A 24,868-nucleotide genomic window follows, 5' to 3' on the forward strand; every position below is an offset into this window, starting at 1 on the left:
TCCAGGCTAAGCAACCCCAGCTCCCTCAGCCTCTCCTCATAGGGCTTATATTCCAAACCCCTCACCAACTTTGTTGCTCTTCTCTGGACTCGTTCCAGCAAGTCAACCTCCTTCCTAAACTGAGGGGCCCAGAACTGGACACAGTACTCGAGGTGCGGCCTAACCAGTGCAGTGTACAGGGGCAGAATGACCTCCCTGCTCCTGCTGGCCACACTGTTCCTGATGCAGGCCAGGATGCCATTGGCCCTCTTAGCTGCCTGGGCACACTGCAGGCTCATGTTCAGTCTACCATCAACCAGCACCCCCAGGTCCCTCTCTGCCTGGCTGTTCTCCAGCCACTCTGACCCCAGCCTGTAGCTCTGCATGGGGTTGCTGTGGCCAATGTGCAGAACCCGGCACTTGGATGTGTTCAATCTCATGCCTTTGGACTCTGCCCATCTGCCCAGCCTGTCGAGGTCCCTCTGCAGAGCCTCTCTACCCTCCAGCAGATCAACTCCTGCCCCTTGAGGCACACCACTAGTGACTGGCCGCCAGCTGGATGTGGCACCATTCACCACCACTCTCTGGGCTCGGCCCTCCAGCCAGTTCCTAACCCATTGCAGTGTGCTCCCATCCAAGCCATGGGCTGACAGCTTGGCCAGGAGTTTGCTATAGGGAATGGTGCCAAAGGCCTTGCTGAGGTCCAGGTAGACCACATCCACAGGCCTGCCCGCATCCACCAGATGGGTCACCTCATCATAGGAGATCAGGTTGGTCAGGCAGGACCTGCCCTTCCTAAACCCATGCTGGCTGGGCCTGATCCCTTGGCCATCCTCTAAGTGTTGTGTGATTGCACTCAGGATGACCTGCTCCATAATCTTTCCTGGCACTGAGGTCAGGCTGACAGGCCTGTAATTCCCTGGCTCATCCAACCGGCCCTTCTTGTGGATGGGTACCACGTTGGCCAGCTTCCAGTCTTCTGGGATCTCTCCAGTGAGCCAGAAACTGCTGAAAAATGATGGAGAGTGGCTTGGCCAGCTCATCTGACAGCTCTCTCTGCACCCTAGGATGGATCCCATCTGGTCCCATGGACTTGTGGGGGTCCAAGCTGCTGAGGAGAGCTCCGATCACTTGTTCATGGAACACAGGGAAACTATGCTGCTCCCTGGCTCCTTCTGCCAGCTCTGCAGGCCAGCTGTCTGGTAGACGTTCTTTCCTGCTAGTAAAAATTGAGGTAAAGAAGGTGTTAAGTACCTCTGCCTTTTCCTCATCCTGTGATACAACATTTCCCTCCATGTCAACCAAGGAGTGGAGGTTGTCCCTGCCCTTCCTCTTGCTATTAATATATTTATAGAAGGACTTTTTGTTGTCCTTCACAGCAGAGGCCAGTTTAAGTTCCAAATGTGCTTTTGCCTCCCTAATTTTCTTCCTACATGCCCTAGCAACATCTTTAAACATTCCATGGGTTGCCTCACCTTTCTTCCAAAGACAGTTTGGGTCAGTGGAGGAAGGGTGCTGCAGCTTTGTAGAGGAGAGGTCATTGCTGTCCTCTGAGCAGCCTCTTCAGCTCCATGAGTTGCAGCAGGTGGAACTTAGGACATGGAGAGAAGGTTCCTCTTGGTTACATGGGGATGGCTCTGTCATTTTTTTCTCTCCTGGTAGTCTCTCCATTTTTCCTCAGAGCAGCATTGCCCCGGGCTTTGCCTTCTCTCATGTTTTCCTTCTCAGCGGCATTGTCCAGGTCTTTTCCTTCCGTGTTTTCCTTCTCCTGTGTTTTCCTTCTCCTGAGCCAGTAGTTGCTCACATCTTTTATACAGATTTTAGGTATGTATACTCCAGAGAGCGTCAATAGCAGTGGCCTCTGCCCATTATTTCCAGGGCAGCTGCAGTCTGGTGAGCAATCTTTATCTATGCACCTTCCAGAGAGACATAATCCAGTGGCTCTGCCCAATACACATCAGCTATTGTCTGGGCCAGCAGCAAAGGTGATTTTATCTTTGTTGAGTCACATCAAGAGAGACAAGATTTCATCTCTCACAATCTGTTTGTTGACAAAAGACTGTCATGAGCAGAGTGCTAAGAGTCTGGCCCCAGATATCCAAAACCAGTACTGACATATAAGAGACTCCAAGAAACATCTAGGTTTGCTAAGCACTTTATATATATATATATTTATTTTTTTTTTTTAAGGTTGAGACCTGCCTTTCGCTGAACTGAAGCACATAGAAGAAACTCTGATGGAAAACCTTAGCCAGTTCTTTCTGTTAGGCAGCTTTCTGTGGGTTTTCTAACAATAGTGGGAAGCTTTCATCCCCACCCCAAAGTACTGTATAAATATATAAAATAGCCAAGATAAATATTTTGAGAATTCTTAATAGAAGATGAAAATATTTAGCTTTCAGGATTGAGCAGCTGCTGTGTTATCACCACTACTTTCCTGCTACTCATAATCACCGGCTGTTAATAGAAAGCATTTCTCACCTTTCATTTTAAAGTCAGTCTGTCAGCCCTTTATTACGAATGCCCTTTTCGTACATGCTTGCATAGTGCTAGCAAAAAGTGATCTTAAACACTGAATGGGATTAGTAGCAGGGAAGTTCTTCCAAAGCCTAAAAAAAAACCCGTATGATTTCTCAGAGAAAGATATAAGAAATGTCTAGAGATGGTCAAAACATGATTCCAACAAAATTTTTTGACAGAATGGCCTAATCCCCCTCAAGCCCATCTACAATTATTTGAAGCTCCTGCTAAGATTTATTGTGTTCTTTCAATGTCATAATACCCACACTATCTTCTAGTAAGCAAACTGTTTATATTTCAGGAAGAAAACCAATTCCAGCAGGAGGAAAAATTGTATCATGTCTCTTACACTGACAAAATGAGCCTGCAGTGTGCCCAGGCAGCCAAGAGGGCCAATGGCATCCTGGCCTGTATCAGGAACAGTGGCCAGCAGGAGCAGGGAGGTCATTGTGCCCCTATACACTGCACTGGTTAGGCCACACCTTGAGTCCTGTGTCCAGTTCTGGGCCCCTCAGTTTAAAAAGGACATTGAGATTCTTGAATGTGTCCATAGAAGGGCAACGAGGCTGGGGAGGGGTTTGGAACACAATCCCTATGAGGAGAGGCTGAGGGAGCTGGGGTTGCTTAGCCTGGGGAAGAGGAGGTTCAGGAGAGACCTTATTGCTCTCTACAACTACCTTAAGGGAGGTTGTAGACAGGAGGGGGCTGGGCCCTTCTCCCAGGCAACAAGAACAAGAGGACACAGTCTCAAGCTGTGCCAGGGGAGGTTTAGACTGGATGTTAGGAAGAAGTTCTACATAGAGAGAGTGATTGCCCATTGGAATGGGCTGCCCGGGGAGGTGGTGGTGTCACCATCATTGGAGGTGTTTAGGAGGAGACTTGATAGGATGCTAGGTTGCATGGTTTAGTTGACTAGGTGGTGTTGGATGATAGGTTGGATGTGATGATCTTGAAGGTCTCTTCCAATCTGGTTTATTCTATTCCATTCTATTCTATGCTATGCTATGCTATGCTATGCTATGCTATTCTATTCTAAAATTATGCTAGAAGCAAGCAGCAGTCTGGGAATAAGCCTTATCTGCACAGCAGAAGTGATATGATAAAAGTAAAACAAAACAAGGTTCATCACTCCAGACATGTATGATGAAGTGTAATTTTTTCTTGGCTTGCCAGGTTCATTCATACTTGTGATGTATCCTTAAACTACTGATTTGTGACAACTGACAATATGCCCTGAGAAAGAATATATGCAGTTCTACACTTCAATTTTGACTTCACATACGGTGTCTCTAACAGATCTAGGAATTATGAACGAAGCTAGGAATTGCAGTAGAGGTTTTATGATGAAGTGAATTATTGTATTGAAAATAAAATCATTGAAGCATTTGTAAATGTCAGGTTATTATGTGAATAACTTACTGCATTTTTTGGACCGCTCATCTGAAATATAAATTAAATTCATAGCCAGAGAGTTATTTCTGGTTTGGATTTATGAAAGATATTATGATGCAATAAATAGCAGCTACTGAGCATGTTAGAATGTTTTGCTCCTATTCATGTAGTTATGGATTTATAATTCAGTATGGTCTGTGATTAAGATGGGTACTGAAAAGTAAAGTTCTCACCTTTCATGATACGACACTTGGATTAAGAAGAAAAGTTCTGCTCTGTTCACTCAAAGCTAACTGGCTTATGAAATCCATAAAATCTCCCCAGTGATGGAAGCTGAATTGCCAAAATACTATCGGCAGGCATCCCTCTACTGCTTTCAAGGCAGCCTACCTAGCACTCCCTTCTAAAACAAGACTTTTGGGATTCAAGTAGAACAAATATGTCAGCGTGAAAGCTGGCATAATTTTTGGCTGAAGAACTTAATCAGCAAACCTAGGGCGTTACTATATGCTGCACTTCTGGACTCTCTCTGTGATAATCATCGAGGAGAGCATCCCAATACAGACAATAATGTACACTGAAAAAAAGCACAGCAACAAGCTACACGTCCAATTTCAGATATTCTTATCAGTTCTTCCACTGGTATCAAACCTCATGTTTAACAATACTATACTGATGACATTACTTTAAATATGAGGTGTTGGGTGACGGGTTGGACTTGATGATCTCTGAGGTCTTTTCCAACCTTATTGATTCTATGATTCTATGATTCTGTATGAGCCCTGATATTAAGCAAGCAGTTAAAGATGTTCTTGTTGAGAAAATACCATTTAATATTATATCACAGAATCACAGAATGTTAGAGGTTGGAAGGGACCTCCTGCCAAAAGTACTCAGTCACCCTCACTGTAAAGAAGTCACTCCTCATGCTTAGGTGAAATCTTCTATGTTACAGTTTGTATCCATTGTTCCTTGTCTTATTACTGTGCATCACCAAAAAGAGGTTGTCCCCATCCACTTGACACCCACTCCTCAGATATTTGTACACTCTCAGTCTCTTCTCTTCTCTTCTCTTCTCTTCTCTCTTCTCTTCTCTTCTCTTCTCTTCTCTTCTCTTCTCTTCTCTTCTCTTCTCTTCTCTTCTCTTCTCTTCTCTTCTCTTCTCTTCTCTCTTCTCTTCTCTTCTCTTCTCTTCTCTTCTCTTCTCTTCTCTTCTCTTCTCTTCTCTTCTCTTCTCTTCTCTTCTCTTCTCTTCTCTTCTCTTCTCTTCTCTTCTCTTCTCTTCTCTTCTCTTCTCTTCTCTTCTCTTCTCTTCACAGCCCCAGATCTCTCAGTCTCTCTTCATAGGGGAGATGCTCAAGCCCCCTAATTATCCTTGTGGTTCTCCATTGGATTATCTCTAGCAGATTGTGGTAGTTTGAGGTTAGTTGCCTTTAAGTGCCACAAACTTACAGACCTCCAGAGGGGCCAGAGTGTTCAGGAGGTGGACCAGAAGGTGAATTTTCGTAAGTCCTGCATCCCTGTAAAACTGCTTGCAAAGTAATTTTTCTCCCTTTTCCCTCTCTCTCTGCTTCCAGGAGGACATGCAGGCTGTTATCTCCTTGCAGGGAGTGAGGCCTAGAATTTGGCCTTAGCAATGCTGCCAATTAGGCCTGGAGCAGTCTAACTGGGGCCTGGGGCTACCAAGACAATTTTTTTTGCTGCACCATGATGGTGTGGTATGGAGGGTTAAGAGGCTTGGAAGTGAGAGGGCATGAAGGCTTGGGTTTGTTGACCTGGTTTTAAAGGGAAGTTTGTGTGAAGGTTTGGCTTAATGAACTTCTGTGTTAAATCCAGACTATGGATTTTTGTGTATTTTATGTGCCTTGTACTGTTGTATATAGTTGTGCATAGCCTTTCCATTTAAATGTTTCAACTGTCTAATCCTGTGTGTGAAGAGTGTTTCTTTTGCCCCTGTTGGGAGAGGTTAAAGAGCAATCCATCTCACTCTGAACCACAAGACAGATTCATGTCTGTCTTGAATTGGGGAGCCCAAAACTGGACACAATATTCCAGGTGTGGTCTCGCCAGGGCACAGTAGATGAGGAGAAGAACCTCCCTAGACCTGCTGGACACACTTTTCTTGATGCATCCCAGGATACCATTGGTCCTTCTGGACACAAGGGCACATTGCTGTCCTATGGAGAAATTGCTGTCCACTAGGACTCCAAGGTCTTTCTCTGCAGAGCTGCTTTCCAGCAAGGCAACCTCTAACCTGTACTGCTGCCTGCTGTTATTCCTCCCCAAGAGCAGGACCCTGCACTTGTCCTTATTGAACTTCATGAGGTTTGCCTTCACCCAGCTCTCCAGCCTGTCCAGATTTCATTGGATGGCAGCACAGCCTAATGGGGTCAAAACTGGGCCCAGTACTGATCCCTGGGGAACACCACTGGCCATAGGCTTCCAAGTTGACTCTGTGCTGCTGCTGATAACCCTCTGAACTCTGATGCTGAGCCAGTTTTCAATTCACCTCACAGACCAATTGCCTATGCCACATTTTCTGAGCTTTTCTACAAGGCTGCTATGGGAGACAGTATCAAAATCCTTACTGATGTCAAGGTATACAATGTCCACTGCTTTTCCTTCATCTACTCATTTGGTCATGTTTTCATAGAAGGCTATCAAATTAGTCAGGCAGGATCTTCCATTGGTAAATCAATGTTGGCTACACCTGATAACCTTCTTTTCTTCCATGTGGTTAGAGGTGACCTCTGGAATAAGCTGTTCTATCATCTTTCCAGGGATGGAGGTAAGGCTGACTGGTTTGTAGTTGCCTGGGTCTTCCTTCTTGCTTTTTTTTGAAGACTGGAGTGACATTTGCTTTCTTCCAGTCATCAGGCACCTCTCCTGTTTTCCATGGCTTTTCAAAAATGATGGGAGTGAGGCTCAGAAACAGTGTGAGACAGCTCTCTCAGCACATGTGGATGCACCCCATTGGGGCCCATGGATTTGTGTGTTTTCAGTTGGTACAAGTGATCTCTGACCCAGTCCTGATTGACTGAGTGGAGGCAATCCATGCAGCTCTCCTGTCTCCCTTACTTGATTTTTTTTCCCAAGGGAATACATTTTTCTTGAGCTTGGAGGAGGTAATGTTTGAATATTAACCATCTTTCTTGAGCTCCCCTCCCTTCTAGAGCCCTAGGCCACTGGATACTTCTAAGCAGAGTTTTGAAGAAGGCAATGTTATCCCTCTTAAAGTCCAGGGCTGAAATTTTAGTTATCCCCTGCTTCTTTGTTGATATTAAACTCCTAACATATCATCATCACTACAGCCAAGATTACTTCCAACCTTAATATCTACAACCAGTCCTCCTTTGTTTGTTAATACCAGGTTAATCAACTTCTTACAACTTCGTATTTAATAGCAGTTGGAAACTATGACACAATGATGCCCAAAGGTCAGGCTTTGTTTCATTTGGTGTTTATTACAGTCATTACAACTAAAGGCTGCTGTTTAGAGTTTCATGCATAGAGGAGGTGTATGCCTGAAACCTTCCAAGTCAGCCTCCCATTGGACAAATTAAGTCCAGGAGTTGTTTAACAGTTGTTATTAGCTCATGATAAAAATTTCCCTCCTAATACAGATTAAGATCTCAAGCACAGTAATGAAGCAGGATGCTCGCATTTTTCCTGCGTAAATCTGAATAGGATAGCTTAGAAACAATACTGTATCTTTCAATGCAGAAATGGCCCCTGGATGACAATGTAAAAATAAGTTTCACCACACAGAGAACAGTTCTACAAGTTAATGCATTTTTTTTTGTCATACAGAAAACCAAACTTTGCATGCATGAGACCTCCTTGTATTCCTATTACAGAATCAAAGAATCACCAAGGTTGGAAGAGACCTCAAAGATCATCAAGTCCAACCTGTCACCACAGACCTCATGACTAAACCATGGCACCAAGTGCCACCTCCAATCCCCTCTTGAACACCTCCAGGGATGGTGAGTCCATCACTTCCCTGGGCTGCACATTCCAATGGGGAACGACTCTCTCTGTGAAGAACTTTCTCCTCACCTCCAGCCTAAACTTCCCCTGGTGCAGTTCAAGACTGTGTCCTCTTGTTCTGGTGCTGGTTGCCTGGGAGAAGAGACCAACTCCATCCTGGCTACAACCTCCCTTCAGGTAGTTGTAGAGAGCAATAAGGTCTCCCCTGAGCCTCCTCTTCTTCAGGCTAAACAATCCCAGCTGCCTCAGCCTCTCCTCATAGGGCTTGTGCTTGAGGCCTCTCCCCCGCCTCATTGTCCTTCTCTGGACACATTCAAGAGTCTCAATGTCCTTCTTAAACTGAGGGGCCCAGAACTGGACACAGGACTCAAGGTGAGACATTTTCATCTACTTTTCATAAATTTGTCAGCATAAGTTAGTACTTCTGATGAACAGGGTAACAGGTGAGTAAGTCTGAAGATTTTAAAATGCAAAAGCAGCAGCAAATCTAGCATGAAAGTAACAGTGAAATTAATCTGTCCATCTGTCCTCTATTACAGAATGTTAAACATCTGTTTCTGGACAAAGAAACATTAAAGCTACACAACGTATCAATGCAAAATAAATGACAGGTTCTAAAATAAATAATTTGTCTTTTAAGAAACTAATCATTAGCTAGACTTTCCTAGCACCATTTCACTAAGTATTAATTTTTCCTAGGTTTTCTGCTGATTTTCTAGTTTAATTATTTTCAGGATAAGGAAATGAGACAGGAAAATGGAAAACATGTTAGAGACATGATTAGAGGCATTAGAGACGCTGCTTTTATAATCTGTTGAAGCAGAGTGATTGCAAAATTAAAGAGAGCATGTTTGCAAGCTAAAACATTCAAAGAGTTAACACATGACATAGCCTACAAGCTGCAAATGGAAATCTTCATAAATCACATAAGGCAGGCAAAGTGTTTAAATTACAAAGAAGAGCCTGAATATTACACTTAAAGTTCCACTTGGGAGTTCAACCCTGGCTGAGGCCCAAGCTTTTCCATACATGTTTAGCAAATCCTTAACACCTATAGAGAAAAAGACATATGTCTACATACAGATTTTGAAAAGAATGGGTAACTTTACAATTGTGAACAGCTGCAGGTTTGCAACGTGTGAAAATTGAGGCTCTTTGTTCAGGTAAGAATGATACCTCACTTTCATTTTTTAACCCTGTGGTGGGTTGAGATAGAAGGCCCAGCTTTCCCTCCCCCAATATGAAGAAGTAATCACAGCTAACTCAGCCGATGAAGCAAAAGGGAATGCTGTATTCACAAAAGCAATATGAGACACAGGGAATTTATGTACACAAATATACAGAATTTACAATATGTACAGAAATATACAGGCAAGAAGGATAACAGGAACAAAACCCCTGGACAGAGGGGGTTCCCCCCTGTATCCCCTCTCTCTCCCCCCCCTACCTCCCTTTTTCCCAAAGAAGGTTATAGAGAGAGAAAAGGCAGTTATAAGAAAAGAAGAATTTTAGTAGCAAGAAATATTCGTGCTGGATTAATGCTTACCTTTTATTTGTGGCCCTTCTGGCCAGATGCCCAGAAGCAGAACAGGCTAGAAGGGGAGAGCGAGGAGGAACTGAAGAGGAACTGGAACTGAGGGAAAATTCCAGCTGCACCTAAACTTAAAACTGCATTCCCACCAATCTACCAATGAAATTTGTTTAGAATATCAATATATTTACAAAACATTCAGCCATAGTGTCCCAGCAACTGTCCCTTTCTTAAAGGCACAGCCTCAAATGGTCACATCCCCCTCTCAAATTAAGAATCAAAGTGAGGTCATCATTCAAGCTTTATCCTGATATATGTCCTTAGTAATGCAGAGTGCAGAATATAAGTTTCAACAAATCAGTTAGTTGGAGCTAAAATTCTGATTTCCTACTTTATGGTGAAGGAAGAAAAGAGCATACATATTTGCTTGCAAAAAAAGAAAGCATAATATCAAAGCTGAGAATTTGCTAATGCTTCTATGATCCTTATTTAAAGACTAAAGAATAAGCATCATTACATAAAATATGTAGTAAGACTAGACATTTAGGATAGGATAGGATAGGATAGGATAGGATAGGATAGGATAGGATAGGATAGGATAGGATAGGATAGGATAGGATAGGATAGAATTAACCAGGTTGGAAAAGACCTTTGAGATCATCAGGTCCAACCTATCATCCAACACTATCTAATCAACTAAACCATGGCACCAAGTGCCTCATCCAGGCTCTTCCTAAACACTTCCAGTGATGGTGACTCCACTACCTCCCTGGACAGCCCATTCCAATGGGCAATCTCTCTTTCTGGCATGAACTTCTTCCTAACATCCAGCCTAAACCTCCCCTGGTGCAGCTTGAGACTGTGTCCTCTTGTTCTGGGGCTGGTTGCCGGGGAGAAGAGACCAACCCCCACCTGGCTACAACCTTCCTTCAGGTAGTTGTAGACAGCAAGAAGGTCTGCCTTGAGCCTCCTCTTTTCCAGGCTAAGCAACCCCAGCTCCCTCAGCCTCTCCTCATGGGGCTTGTGCTCCAAACCCAACACCAGCTTTGTGGCCATTCTCTTCTACTTTTGGCTATGTTTTATGAGGACATAATTAGATTTAGTTAATGCTATTATGTCACCAAATCAATTCAACTCTTCCTATAAAATGAGACAGAGCATAATAAATAGGAAAAGTACACATGCAATCTCCTCTACAATAATAGTCCCAATCCTGATGCAAGTTACTGTGACAACCAACTGCTAGTTCAACCACTAAGCAATTTAAACAGATAATTTAGCAGCTTTAAACAGTTTAAGAAATCCATTCATGTTAGAACACTAGTAAAATATAAGTTTCTACTAGTCAGCTGTCCTGTTTGAATTTTCAGCTGAAGATGCGTTCTCCCTTCAGTTAAAACAAAAACAAAACCAAAATTCACAAAAGGCATGAAGAATAGTATACAAAATGTAGATAGTGAATATGTAAAAATTAGACATGACAACCTGGGATGAGGTATGCTTTACTAATGAAAACATAAGCACTCCCAGAACCCACCAAGCAATCTTTGTATTTTAACAATTACATTGTAAAATAAAGAAAACATGCAAGTATGCAATAAAAATCTGTCTACAGTTACTGGAAATTGTTTTGTGTGGACTTTGTAACTAACAATTTGCAAGATTATTGTTAATTGTTGTCATAACTGATCAGTCAGATAATGCAGGGATAACTGTAATGCTTAACTCTTTTCAATTAACCACTATAAAAACTCCCTTACTTATACAATCCATGTTAACTGGTCAATATAATTTCCATAGCTGTTTCTATAACAATTTAATTACACAGCCAAATCCTGTGGTATTACTCATAAGCATAAAGTGAAATGTATCCTTAAAATCTTGGTTTCGAGTAGCTCTGAAAATTTAGAATGCAGATGAATCTGTTTTCCAAAATAATAGTAAATACTGCTTGCCTCTCTGTAGCTTTTAAAATTTACTCTTCTGGAGTCTACTGAAGGGAATACAAAATCACAGAATCACAGAATCCCCAAGGTTGGAAAAGACCTCAAAGATCATCAAGTCCAACCTGTCACCACAGACCTCATGACTAAACCATGGCACCAAGTGCCACTTCCAATCCCCTCTTGAACACCTCCAGGGATGGTGACTCCACCACCTCCCTGGGCAGCACATTCCAATGGCTAACAATTTTCCCAGTGAAGAACTTTCTCCTCACCTTGAGCCTAAACTTCCCCTGGTGCAGCTTGAGACTGTGTCCTCTTGTTCTGGTGCTGGTTGCCTGGGAGAAGAGACCAATTCCCTCCTGGCTACAACCTCCCTTCAGGTAGTTGTAGACAGCAATAAGATCTCCCCTGAGCCTCCTCTTCTTCAGGATAAACAATCCTAGCTCCCTCAGCCTCTCCTCATAGGGCCTGTGCTCGAGGCCTCTCACCAGCCTCATTGTGGAAGACTCAGTATTTGTAACTCTCAGGGCTGACAATGTAAGTTTCTGGAATTCCTTTAATAGCCATATTAATTGAAATGTGGAAGACAATATTAGATGAATTAGGTATGAGTGCTGATGAGTCTACAGTAACAGACTAGACTGGAATGGAATGGAATGGAATAGAATAAAACCGGTTGGAAAAGACCTTCATTCCTAACTCCTGAGAAGAACATGTCATACTTCTGCAATGGTCCTTATCAAACTTCATTCCCATTCTTTCATGTGCCTCTGTAATCTACTGACAATTTCATTGCTGCTGTAGGATGCCAAAAAATTTCCACAATGAGAAAACTTTTTCAAATTCATACAGCAATTTGATGGTCAAAATGAACAGCTTAAGTCAGAATATGTATTTGGTGGATATCAGAGTATTAAAATGACTTCTTTGCAAATAACTCATTGTGCTATGTAAGCTGACAACTATACTTTTAGGCAGATGGTGTTCTTTCTATGTATTTTGCCTTGTTCTTAGAACAAATGGGATTACTCATGTATGAAACATACAAATGTATTCAGGTCTGAGTTGAATAGAATAGAATATAATAGAACGAACCAGGTTGGAAGAGACCTTCAAGATCATCATGTCCAGCCTATCATCCAACACCACCTAATCAACTAAACCATACAACCAAGCATCCTGTCAAGCCTCGCCCTGAACACCCCCAGCGACGGCGACCCCACCACCTCCTCAGGCAGCCCATTCCAATGGGTAATGACTCCCTCTGTGTAAAACTTCCTCCTAACCTCCAGCCTAGACCTCCCCTGGTGCAGCCTGAGACTGTGTCCTCTTGTTCTGGTACTGGTTGCCTGGGAGAAGAGACCAACCTCTGCCTCACTACAACCTCCCTTCAGGTAGTTGTAGAGAGCAATAAGGTCACCCCTGAGTCTCCTCTTCTCTAGGCTAAGCAACCCCAGCTCCCTCAGCCTCTCCTCATAGGGCTTATGCTCCAAGCCCCTCACCAACCTTGTTGCCCTTTTCTGGACACGCTCCAGCAAGTCAACATCCTTCCTAAACTGAGGGGCCCAGAACTGGACACAGGACTCAAGGTGTGGCCTAACCAGTGCAGTGTACAGGGGCAGAATGACCTCCCTGCTCCTGCTGGCCACACTGTTCCTGATGCAGGCCAGGATGCCATTGGCCTTCCTGGCTGCCTGTGCACATTGCAGGCTCGTGTTCAGTCTACCGTCAACCAGCACCCCCAGGTCCCTCTCAGCCTGACTGCTCTCCAGCCACTCTGACCCCAGCCTGTAGCTCTGCATGGGGTTGCTGTGGCCAATGTGCAGAACCGGGCACTTGGATGTGTTAAATCTCATGCCATTGGACTCTGCCCATCTGTCCAGCCTGTCGAGTCCAATAGGAAAGAAAGCTACATCCTTGCCATTGGTGGTCAGAGCTATGAGGTTTTGGCTGCCAAGGAATGCGCCAGTGTATCTTTGCACTGATGCAGTTCTATAATAAAATAGAAAATTGGTAATAACCACGTCAGGCTTTATGGTACTTTGCTGCTAAGGATCTCAAAACAGAAACTCACCTACAAAAAAAGTGGAATCCTACATATGCATACAGTATTTTTCTTCAGTTGATACTGACCTGTAATTTATAGTTCAATTATTATTATCATGGCACAGACTGTTTGTCCTAGTAGTGGCTTTCTTTGACTCTCAGAACTTTTATCTTCTCTTTTTTCTTGAGCCCACTGCCCTTATTCTAACTATTACTTCATGTTCTTAAATATTTGTTTTACTTGTCCTGAATTGGGGCCATTATTTTAAAATCTCAAACACAAATTTAAAATTCTAAAGTCTGTGTAATGGTTTGAATCAGAACAAAATAGGTCAGACTGAACCATTGGGTTAACCTGGCTATTTTCCCAACAGAGAAATGTGGGAAAAGTAACACATAAAAAAATCCCTTGGGATTGAGACAAAGAAAAGTGGGAGAAGAACAGAGTTTACTGATCAAAACTCACATAAACATGGTACAAAGTGCACCATTACCTTAGCCTATTTGCAGAAGCAGCGTGGTGCAAAGCAGCAATAAGCAGAAGCAAGCAAGCCAAAAGCCCAAGCCATAAACTAATGCCCCATCTCTCCTTGTCACGCTGCCATCCCAGTGGAACAGATAACACCCTAAAAACCTGGAACCTAGAAGCAGCAACTGGAACAAGAAGCCTCCCATGTTCAATGTGAACTTCAAGCCCCATAACACTTTGCACCAGTCAGCACTTTCATTTTTGAAGCTGGCATGACTACAGCATGGTATGAATAACAGCAGTAGGTTCAATTCAATCCAAGACAATCTGAAATGCAATTTTAAAGCCTAAAGAAAAGCTCCAATGCTTCTAAAAAAAATAAAATTCTTAAAGTCCTTCTCCTGTAGCAAAACTTTACACCTTGCATGATGCCTTTATGTGCACTATAAATTCATGGAGATGAAATGATTTCAAAATTTTCTGATGAGCTGTTTGCACACCCCGGTGAATTTTAAGGTGAATACAAGGTGAATTTTTCTCAAACATCTTTTTACATAGAATACATACATAGAATAAACCAGGTTGGAAGAGACCTTCAAGATCATCGCGTCCAACCCATCAACCAATCCAACACCGCCCAAACAACTAACCCATGGCACCAAGCACCCCGTCAAGTCTTCTCCTAAAAACCTCCAGTGATGGCGACTCCACCACCTCCCCAGGCAGCCCATTCCAATGGGCAATCACTCTTTCTGTATAGAACTTTTTTCTAACATCCAGCCTGAACCTCCCCTGGCGCAGCCTGAGACTGTGTCCTCTTGTTCTGGTACTGCTTGCCTGGGAGAAGAGACCAACATCCGTCTGTCTACAACCTCCCTTCAGGTAGTTGTAGAGAGTAATAAGGTCACCCCTGAGTCTCCTCTTCTCCAGGCTAAGCAACCCCAGCTCCCTCAGCCTCTCCTGGTAGGGCTTATGTTCCAAACCCATGATACTTCATGATACCATGAAGAATCAAACTGTGAAAATCCCAAAAGCTGATTTGAAGAATATGCATTAAAGAGTTCATGTGGACTGGATATAACTCTAGTTGCAGTATGAAGTTAAATATAAAAAATGATTTATTCTCAGAGCCTTAGGAAATATAACAAATGAAAGAGACAAAATAAGGTTGTTTAAGTACTAGGCAGAGGCATGAGGGGCACAAAAGAACCTACACGCTTGGTTCCACATTCTGGCGGAGACAACCGGTCTCTTTGGGGTTAAGGCATACTGGCAAGGCTCTGTGTGTTATATTTTTAACAGTGTTTCTATTATTATTTACATTTGACATTCTAAATATTCCCTGTGCACAACAGCACAAACATTTTAAGAAATAATGTTACAAAGCATTATAACAAATAAACACTAAAGAAGGTTGTACGTCTAAATGCTGCCAATGTTTCTTGAGTAGATTTGTAGCATCAGGCCACTCCAAAGAAATGAAGACCTATTTGATCACATAAGGTAGTCCAAAAATAACTTTATTTCTTTGTAGCCCTCAAGAAATATGACTGAAAAGTTTTAAAAAAAAATAATTAGCTGTAAGTGAACCTAAGTGAGGAGTTTCACATTTCACACTTAGCATACACTGGGCAGATGGGCAGAGTCCAAGGGCATGAGATTTAACACATCTAAGTGCTGGGTTCTACACATTGGCCATAACAACCCCATGCAGTGCTACAGGCTGGGGTCAAGTGGCTGGTGAGTGGCCAGGCAGAGAGGGACCTGGGGGTACTGGTCCATAGTAGGCTGAATATGAGCCAGCAGTGTGCCCAGGTGGCCAAGAAGGCCAATGGCATCCTGGCCTGTATCAGGAAGTGTGACCAGCAGGAGCAGGGAGGTCATTGTGCCCCTGGACTCAGCACTGGTTAGGCCACCCCTTGAGTCCTGTGTCCAGTTCTGGGTCCCTCAGTTTAGGAAAGATGTTGACTTGCTGGAACGTGTCCAGAGAAGGGCAACAAAGCTGGGGAGGGGTTTGGAGCACAAGCCCTGGAGTTGAGGGAGCTGGGGTTGCTTAGCCTGGAGAAGAGGAGGCTCAGAAGATACTTTACTGCTGTCTACAACTACCTGAAGGGAGGTTGTAGCCAGGTGGGGGATGGTCTCTTCTCCCAGGCAACCAGCACCAGAACATGCCAGGAGAGGTTTAGGCTAGATGTAAGGAAGTTCTTCCCCGAAAGAGTGACTGGCCATTGGAATGGTCTGTCCAGCGAGGTAGTGGAGTCACCATCACTGGAGGTGTTTAGGAAGAGACTGGATGGGGTACTTGGTGCCATGGTTTAGTTGATTACATGGTGTTAGGTGATAGGTTGGACTCAATGATCTCAAAGGTCTTTTCCAACCTGGTCTATTCTATTCTATTCTATTCTAGTCTAGTCTAGTCTAGTCTAGTCTAGTCTATTCTATTTTCTGAGAATTTACCCTAAGATTCATTTCTAGGCCCTTGAATTTATGTTTTGGTTTTGTAGGCGTTTTCAACAGAGTATTCACACCAGTATGTGAAAGCCATCAGCACCCTGAGAAGGTTAATTCCTGCATTGGTGGCAAAGAATTAGCACAATACAGCTGATACTGAGTATAAAACTTTCTTGTTGTGGTTCACATTTGAATGATATGCTGTAAATCATATTGCAATAATCCAATAACTGTGCACTTAGTTACACTAACCTGTTTGTCTGGAAAGAAAAGGTAGCCTGTGAACTGAAGAGCTAAAATCTTTTTCCTCTTTTAGACTAAAACGGCAAGATGGACTCTGACTTTCATCCAAGTTTAGAGAAAGCGACTGCTCCAAGACTGTAGTACCACAGGAGGCAGCATTAAGTTGGAAAAGAGCATTTTGTGATTTCTTTTTTTCCTTTTTTAGCATATTTACCAGAATATCTGCAAGACATATTAAGGAATCATTAGAGACCACTTTTTACAAAGCAACAACCATCTTTGTTTATCCCTAAGTCTTCTTGCTTCCAAGTTAGAACCATTCACAATATGGAAGCCTAGATGTGAATGTGAATGTGGGCATATCCTTTGTGATTATATTCACCCACTTCAGTTTTTCCAAACAGGTAGCCTGAGAAATGTATCACATCTGCAAGCTTCTCACAGGAAGGTTTACTAAAATGCAAACCAGGTCTTTAGGAAATTTCTTCCAATACACTATGAGGGAGGTTGTAGCCAGGTGGGGGTTGGTCTCTTCTCACAGAAAGAGAACACCTCTTGAACACCTCCAGGGATGGTGACTCCACTACCTCCCAGAGCAGCACATTCCAATGGCAAATGACTCTCTCAGTGAAGAACTTTCTCCTCACCTCAAGCCTAAACTTCCCCTGGTGCAGTTTGAGACTGTGGCCTCATGTTCTGTTGGTGGCTGCCTGGGAGAAGAGACCAACCCCCACCTGGCTACAACCTCCCTTCAGGGAGATGTAGACAGAAATAAGGTCTTCCCTGAGCCTCCTCTTCTCCGGGCTAAACAATCCCAGCTCCTTCAGCCGCTCCTCATAGGGCATATGCTCAAGGCCCCTCACCAGCCTTGTTGCCCTTCTCTGGACACGTTCAAGTGTCTCATTGTCCTTCTTAAACTGAGGGGCCCAGAACTGGATCTGTTGATCACAAAGAATGCAACTGAGTTTGTTTTTCACTAATGGTGAAAAAATCTGCATTACCTGTAAAATGAAAACAAAATCAAAATAATTTGTCCACAGTTCTGTCCACCTGCTAAAAATAACTTCCCCGCCTTGTGCAACAGTGAAGAAAGCTACTCATGTTTCTTGTGAGGCAGCAAAATGGACAAAGTATGATTGAGCAGTTTAGTATTTTAATATGAAAAAATCTTCAGCTTAATTTAAATTTTAAAGTTGTGTGTAAAAAGCCTTATATTTACTCTAAAGGCAATCGTTCCCAAAGTAGCACTTAATTTGGCAAAAAATTACACTTCCAGGAAATTCTGTTCTCTGTAAGGTAATAAATTGGTCTTTATATGGCATCAGATTTTCCCATCATATAGAAATGTTTAATTTGCTTGAGGAAAGTGGTTTAGGTGTGGCCCGATCTGTGGTATTCGGATCTTGGCTGGTCCATTCTAAAGCTAAGTGGTGCTTGGATTCAGGACTTTGGTTTGGGTCACAACTGAAGTAGAAGCAGGTGCAAAGCAGGAGTCCTGCCACATAAAAAATCTGGAAATGAGTAATTGCTTTAACACAGTGGGGTCAGTAGAATTTCTTTCGATACAGCTAATGTTAATTTCTCATAAACCAAAACCATTGTAGCTAGATCAGCTGAAATATTTTCTTTCTTCTCAAAGGATACTGATTTCATTGTCTCTTTGCTGCAGAATTTCTTTCAGTTTTTTCAATTCTTCTTCTGCTGCTTCTTTACCAATATCTTTTTCTTCAGGTAGATGTTGTGAGAGCAGTTTTTCTTCAGACATCTTTGAATGTTTCATTAGTTGCTATTAGGAGAAACAAAATCACACACTTAACTCTACCTTCAGCTATGTATTCATTCTACTATGAGACTGTACAGCTACAGTAGAAAAGGTAAGACTTTTCTAGATCCTTAACAGAACAAAATCATGGCACAGGTTCTCAAATATGGCACAAGCTGTATTTTCTGATCTGCACTACCATGCCTACAGTCTATCCTTTCTACATACAAATTTTGGTGTTCTCTAGTAGCCCAGAGCTTTCTGTACTGACAATGTAACTAAACCCTCATTATATAAAGGTAATAAATTAAGATTAGCAATGAATAGAGTATTTTTTTGGACAACTATATCCCCAAATACAGGGAAGTGTATATATTGTTTTCCCTTTTAATACAGAAGGAACAAATGAAATTAAGTGTATGCAGTTTGCTCAATGACTTTAGAAGGGTTTACAATACCATCAGGACAGTCAGGGTAAGAGAACTGGGGACACAGCAATTTTTACCCTTTGTTTTTATATCTTCCCACAAAGCTGTCCAAAATGAAGCCTCCACAGGGCTGAAATTACAGATAATTATATCTGTCCATATACAAGTAACTTATCTGTGTTGATTCTAAGAACTTCCAGCACTCTCTTACAATTGCTGCACACTGAGATCCTGTATACTAGAGGCTGGAGTTTCTACAAAATGCTGCTAAATTTTTCCAAATAAATTTGAATTTCTATCAGTCCTGCATGCACTTCACAGTCACCCTTTTCTAATGCCTCTCAACTGTATTGCACTTCTCCTGAGACATTTCAGTTGTGGATGTCTTGAAGTGATTTTGAGTGCCAGTTGCACTTTTGTCTAGGTTTAAAAGAAATACCTTCACACGAAGGAAGCAATATTTGATCTTGCGTATGTCAGCACCAACATCCAGAGTGCTATCAGGATCATTGTCTTGAAGAAATGTTTCAATTAACTCATCCAACCTGAAAAAAATTAAAGAAAAACAAACAAACAAACAAATAAAAACATGCAGACAATTCTCTAAAGTAATGTGTCAAATACAAAAGAAGATTTACCAAGCCGACTGATATTAGTAGGCAATTTTCCTTCAAGGACCATGCAATTGCCTTGTACTTTTGTTCCTTGTTGTTGTATAGTTGTCTTAATTACCTTGAGCATGCTTTCAGGACAAGATGTAAGCAGGCAAAGACCTTTATTACATTATACACCGAGGTTATATAGTCTTTTTGAAAGCACAGGTGTCACATCTTAATTGCTCATTTTCTCCTGGCATGCATGTAATTAAGGCACCAATAGGTCAAAATAACAAAACAATATTTTAACACATCCAAGCAAATTCTGCCTAGTTTCTCTCCTTCAGTTACAAGGTGTTTACATTCCCCTCAGAGTCAAACATAGCTTTCTCTAGTAAGAGCAAAGACAAATCCTCCCTATAGCCTTCCCAAGCAATCCAAACCCAACATCTTCCCACAGTTCCTGGTACTAAAAACTTGGATTTGATACTTGAGATTCTATAGCTCTGTATTAGAACACACTTGCATATGCACATGAATAGTTGTAGAGTAAGAGCATCTAAGAAAGAATATTTTTTTTTTTCCTCATTGTCTCATTTTTCTCATTTGGCTTGGACAGAGTCAATTTTCTTCATAGTAGCTGGTATGGGACTATGTTTGGATTTGTACTGGAAACAGTGTTGATAACACTGGGACGTCTTCCTTACTCACAGAGCTCAGAGTCAAGGCCCGTCCTGCCTGTCACAACAGGCAGGGGGTGCACATGAAGTTGTGAGGGGACACAACCAGAACAGTTGGCTCAAGATGACCAAAGGCATACTGCATAACATGACATCATGCTCAGCACATAAAGCTGGGAGAACTGGGTGGGGGGAGACATCTGAAGTGCTGGCAGTTGTCTCCCCAGGTAATCGTTAGCCCTGCTTTTCTCAAGCTGGCTAAACACTTGCCTGCCAATTGGAAGTGGTGAATAATAATTCATTTTTGCTTTGCTTGCATGTGCACCTTTGCTATAAATTTTCTTTATCTCAATCATTAAGTTTTCACATTTTTATCCTTCCAATTCTCTCCCTAAGATCACCTGAGGGGAGGGAGCAAGCAGCTGTGTGAGGCTTAGTTGCCAGCTGGGATTAAATCACAACACTTATTTTACAACTTTCTGTTCTTCTAGCATCTCATAAATGGTAGAAGACCTCAAGCCTTCTCTTTCAGAAGATTAGATTTGTAGAGGCTGTGGGCATAGGATTTTTTAATATGCAATATTTTTTTATGCAAACAGAAAAATCTACTTCCTTTTCTATTACAAGAGGCAGCATCTTAGAATAGAATAGAATAGAATAGAATAGAATAGAATAGAATAGAATAGAATAGAATAAACCAGGTTGGAAGAGACCTTCAAGATCATTGCGTCCAACCTATCATCCAACACCACCTAATCAACTAAACCATGCAACCAAGCACCCTATCAAGTCTCCTCCTGAACACCTCCAATGATGGTGACTCCACCACCTCCCTGGGCAGCACATTCCAATGGCCAATCACTCTCTCTGTGAAGAACTTCTTCCTAACCTCCAGCCTAAACCTCCCCTGGTGCAACTTGAGACTTTGTCCTCTTGTTCTGGTGCTGGTTGCTTGGGAGAGGGGACCAACCTCCACCTGGCTACAACCTCCCTTCAGGTAGCTGTAGAGAGCAATAAGGTTACCCCTGAGCCTCCTCTTCTCCAGGCTAAGCAACCCCAGCTCCCTCAGTCTCTCCTCATAGGGCTTGTGTTCCAAACCCCTCACGAACTTTGTTGCCCTTCTCTGGACACATTCCAGCAAGTCAACATCCAGAACTGGACACAGGACTCGAGGTGCGGCCTAACCAGTGCAGTGCACAGGGGCAGAATGACCTCCCTGCTCCTGCTGGCCACACTGTTCTTGATGCAGGCCAGGATGCCATTGATTCTGTGATTCTGTGTGGTTTTGTGAAATGGGATAAATATATCCCTTATGTTCTGTTCAGCCCCTTTGGGCTGTCCATCTCCTGGACTCTTTTGAATTCTCTGGAAAAACTTACTTACAATCAAGATATTAGTCTTAAACCTGTGACAATCTCAAAAAATTCCATTTTATACTGGAGAGCCTTTATAAGAAATACTAGTCCCTTGCCTTCTCACTGCTCAGCTTGGAAAGTTGAAGTGCACTCAGCTTGGTGGGAAAAAGGAATAATGGAAACTGTTTAACTGAAATTCAGTGGAATCCTAACTAGGGGATAGCTATAAACACCGAATAAAAAATTACCAAATTGCTTACAAGTCACACTTAAATGCTTCTATGAAAATATGCAGCATGTACCTTTATTTCAGAATCTGTTGCTCTTTTGGTGTAAGATGGTTGATTTATCTAAATTTGAGGGGGGTTTGTTATACTGGTGAATTACATCCAAAAATCTGAAAAAGGCTACAGTAATCTGAAATAGACTGGAAAGTCCAGAGAAGGGCAACAAAGCTGGGAAGGGGTCTGGAGCACAAGCCCTGTGAGGAGAGGCTGAGAGAGCTGGGGTTGCTTAGCCTGGAGAAGAGGAGGCTCAGGGCAGACCTTATTGATGCCTACAACTACCTGAAGGGAGGTTGTAGCCAGGTGGGGGTTGGTCTCTTCTCCTGGGTGGCCAGCACCAGAACAAGAGGACACAGTCTCAAGCTGTGCCAGGGGAGGTTATGCTGGATGTTAGGAAGAAGTTCTTCATAGAAAGAGTGGCCATTGGAATGTGCTGTCCAGGGAGGTGGTGGAGTCACCATCACTGGAGGTTTTTAGGAAGTGACTGGATGGGGTGCTTGGTGCCATGGTTTAGTTGATTAGATGGTGTTGGGTGATAGGTTGGACTCGATGATCTCAAAGGTCTTTTCCAACCTGGTTAATTCTATTCTATTCTATTCTATTCTATTCTATTCTATTCTATTCTATTCTATTCTACCTATCCACAAGATACTTTCAGTGCAAGTACCTAAATAAATAAATAAATCCTTACAAAGTATATTTTAGAAATGCTGCAATCTCTCTGTGTTGAAACAAGTATTTAACCAATAGTCGTTTATTTGTTATGGTTAGTAACATTAGCTAGGCAGCTGCTGCATTCTTCATTAGTTTTAGCTTACTAAAGCTCTCAATAATGTTTCCACGCAGAATTTGTGCTAATCAAATCTGGGCCATGGATAATCATAGCTGATTTCACGTGTCAGGAAAAAAATATTTAAAATCAGTGTTGGATGAAAAACAAAATCTCCTTTAACTTCTCAAGATCCAAAATGGCTCTCTCTTTTTTCCCCTTTTCTTTTGGTATGTTGTTAGGCAAAGGAAGTTACAGACCGTTAAATATTTATTAATGTTATTACAGTAGATGAAATGTAAAAAGAGGATTTTTCATAAGTCTCCATTCTTCCATTTAGGGCTGTAAGTTTCTATCCTAAGAACAGCAGGCCTAACTTACACTAATAAAAGCAAGGGTGTGCTGAAGCCCATTGCCAGAATCCTGCTGTATAAGGAAGAACAGTTTTTCCATGAGAAATTCCCCAAAGGAGGAAAAATATGAAAGTATCAAAGACCCATTTTCTGTGAAAAACAGCAGCAAACAAAGAATGGAGTTTTCTCTGTGCTCATTAAAAAAAACAAACCCAAACCCCCAAGACCAAAAACCACCACCAAACCCAAAATACACAACCAAAAAATGAGTAAAAAAATTGCACCCACACAAAATCATTTTCTAAGTCAATGCCAAGGGAACAGAATCACGTCATTGGTGAGATTAACATACAAGTAATTTTGACAGTGATCTTATACATATTAACACAGCACAAAAAGAAAGGCATCACAGTGTTGATCCAAGCACTATGCTTCAATCATGAGAGCAGAACCTGAAAACACAACTTGGGTCAAGCATAGCTCTGTTCTTATGCTGATGCAGGGAAGGAAAAATTAAAGTAAAACAGTTTTAAATAGTTGGGATGAAAATGTGTTAAACTGACAGTACTCTCTGCCAGTGCCTGGGAATCAGTCCCAAATTCTTTGTCTAGTGTTTCCCTCTTTATAGCTGTTTGGTGTTTGTTTGTTTGTTTTTTTTTCCAAATATAAACACATGCTGTACTGTAGCTCACAGACAACTTTTACATTCTTAACTCTTATTTCTCTTCTGTTTCTTTCTACCCTTCAGGAATTCTTTTTCTAAATGAAGTCTGCTTACTGTTTAGACCACACGCGAATCACAAAAGCATTCTATCCACATTACTTCAGATTCCATGCAATTTTTCTTATAGCCCATCTCCAGAATAATTAGAGGAGCTTTGTACTACTTCTGCATTACCCATTCAAATAACATACTTCCATCTTTTTTTGATTTTTTAAAATCCACTTCTGAATCAGTCATGTGTTTACATGAACCAGGATGCAAATTACACAGCTGAAATGCATCAGAACCGCACTCCTAGCCAACTGAGAGTATGTTTTTGAAGTTTAGAGCTCTCAATAGCATGCAGGAAGCATGGCCTCAAAACACAGATTTGGAAGGACTTGTTTTGACCTTGCTTTCTGTGCCATGATTCATTTCTGGGAGAACTTGACTTTTAGCCCCTGATCACCGACACTGTGCATTATGTTATCAAAATTAAATTTGCTTAAAGAACAGCTCATTTTAAATGTCAACTGTGAAATCTGACAAGCAAAAGGGAAATTCAAGTTTATGAAAAACAGGCTGCAAAGAAGCTACTGAAGAACTTGAAGTTTCAGCTGAAGAAGTTTGCTTACATAGAATAGAATAGAATAGGCCAGGTTGGAAGAGACCTTCAAGATCATCGCGTCCAACATATTATCCAACACCACCTAAACAAATAAACCATGCAACCAAGCATCCTATCAAGTCTCCTCCTGAACACCTCCAATGATGGTGACTCCACCACCTCCCTGGGAAGCACATTCCAATGGCCAATCACTCTTCCCGGGAAGAACTTCTTCCTAACATCCAGCCTAAACCTTCCCTGGTGCACCTTGAGATTGTGTCCTCTTGTTCTGGTGCTGGTTGCCTGGGAGAGGAGACCAACCTCCACCTGTCTACAACCTCCCTTAAGGTAGTTGTAGAGAGCAGTAAGGTCTCCCCTGAGCCTCCTCTTCTCCAGGCTACGCAACCCCAGCTCCCTCAGACACTCCTCATGGGCCTTGTGTTCCAAAGCCCTCACGAACTTTGTTGCCCTTCTCTGGACACGTTCCAGCAAGTCAACATCCTTCCTAAACTGAGGGGCCCAGAACTGGACACAGTACACAAGGTGTGGCCTAATCAGTGCAGTGTACATGGGCAGATGGACCTCCCTGCTCCTGCTGGTTCTTGATGCAGACCGGGATGCCATTGGCCCTCTTAGCTGCCTGGGCACACTGCAGGCTCATGTTCAGTCTACCATCAACCAGCACCCCCAGGTCCCTCTCTGCCTGGCCGCTCTCCAGCCACTCTGACCCCAGCCTGTAGCTCTGCATGGGGTTGTTGTGGCCA

The 24,868-nt window shown here is 42.5% G+C and overlaps 1 protein-coding gene across 1 annotated transcript in view; it reads right to left on the bottom strand.

Moving 5' to 3' along the window:
• KIF6 (kinesin family member 6) overlaps positions 1–24,868 on the bottom strand; it is a 215,962-nt gene that overhangs the window by 120,927 nt on the left and 70,167 nt on the right. Inside the window, exons 11-13 of the mRNA XM_054162516.1 lie at positions 19,197–19,302; positions 18,212–18,353; positions 16,577–16,789 (exon numbers count right to left, since the gene is read on the bottom strand). Coding sequence (XP_054018491.1) covers positions 16,577–16,789; positions 18,212–18,353; positions 19,197–19,302 — 461 coding nt within the window. The remainder of the gene's footprint in view (positions 1–16,576; positions 16,790–18,211; positions 18,354–19,196; positions 19,303–24,868) is intronic.

Source organism: Dryobates pubescens, chromosome 6, assembly GCF_014839835.1.
Source record: "Dryobates pubescens isolate bDryPub1 chromosome 6, bDryPub1.pri, whole genome shotgun sequence".
Classification (NCBI taxonomy): Eukaryota; Metazoa; Chordata; class Aves; order Piciformes; family Picidae; genus Dryobates; species Dryobates pubescens.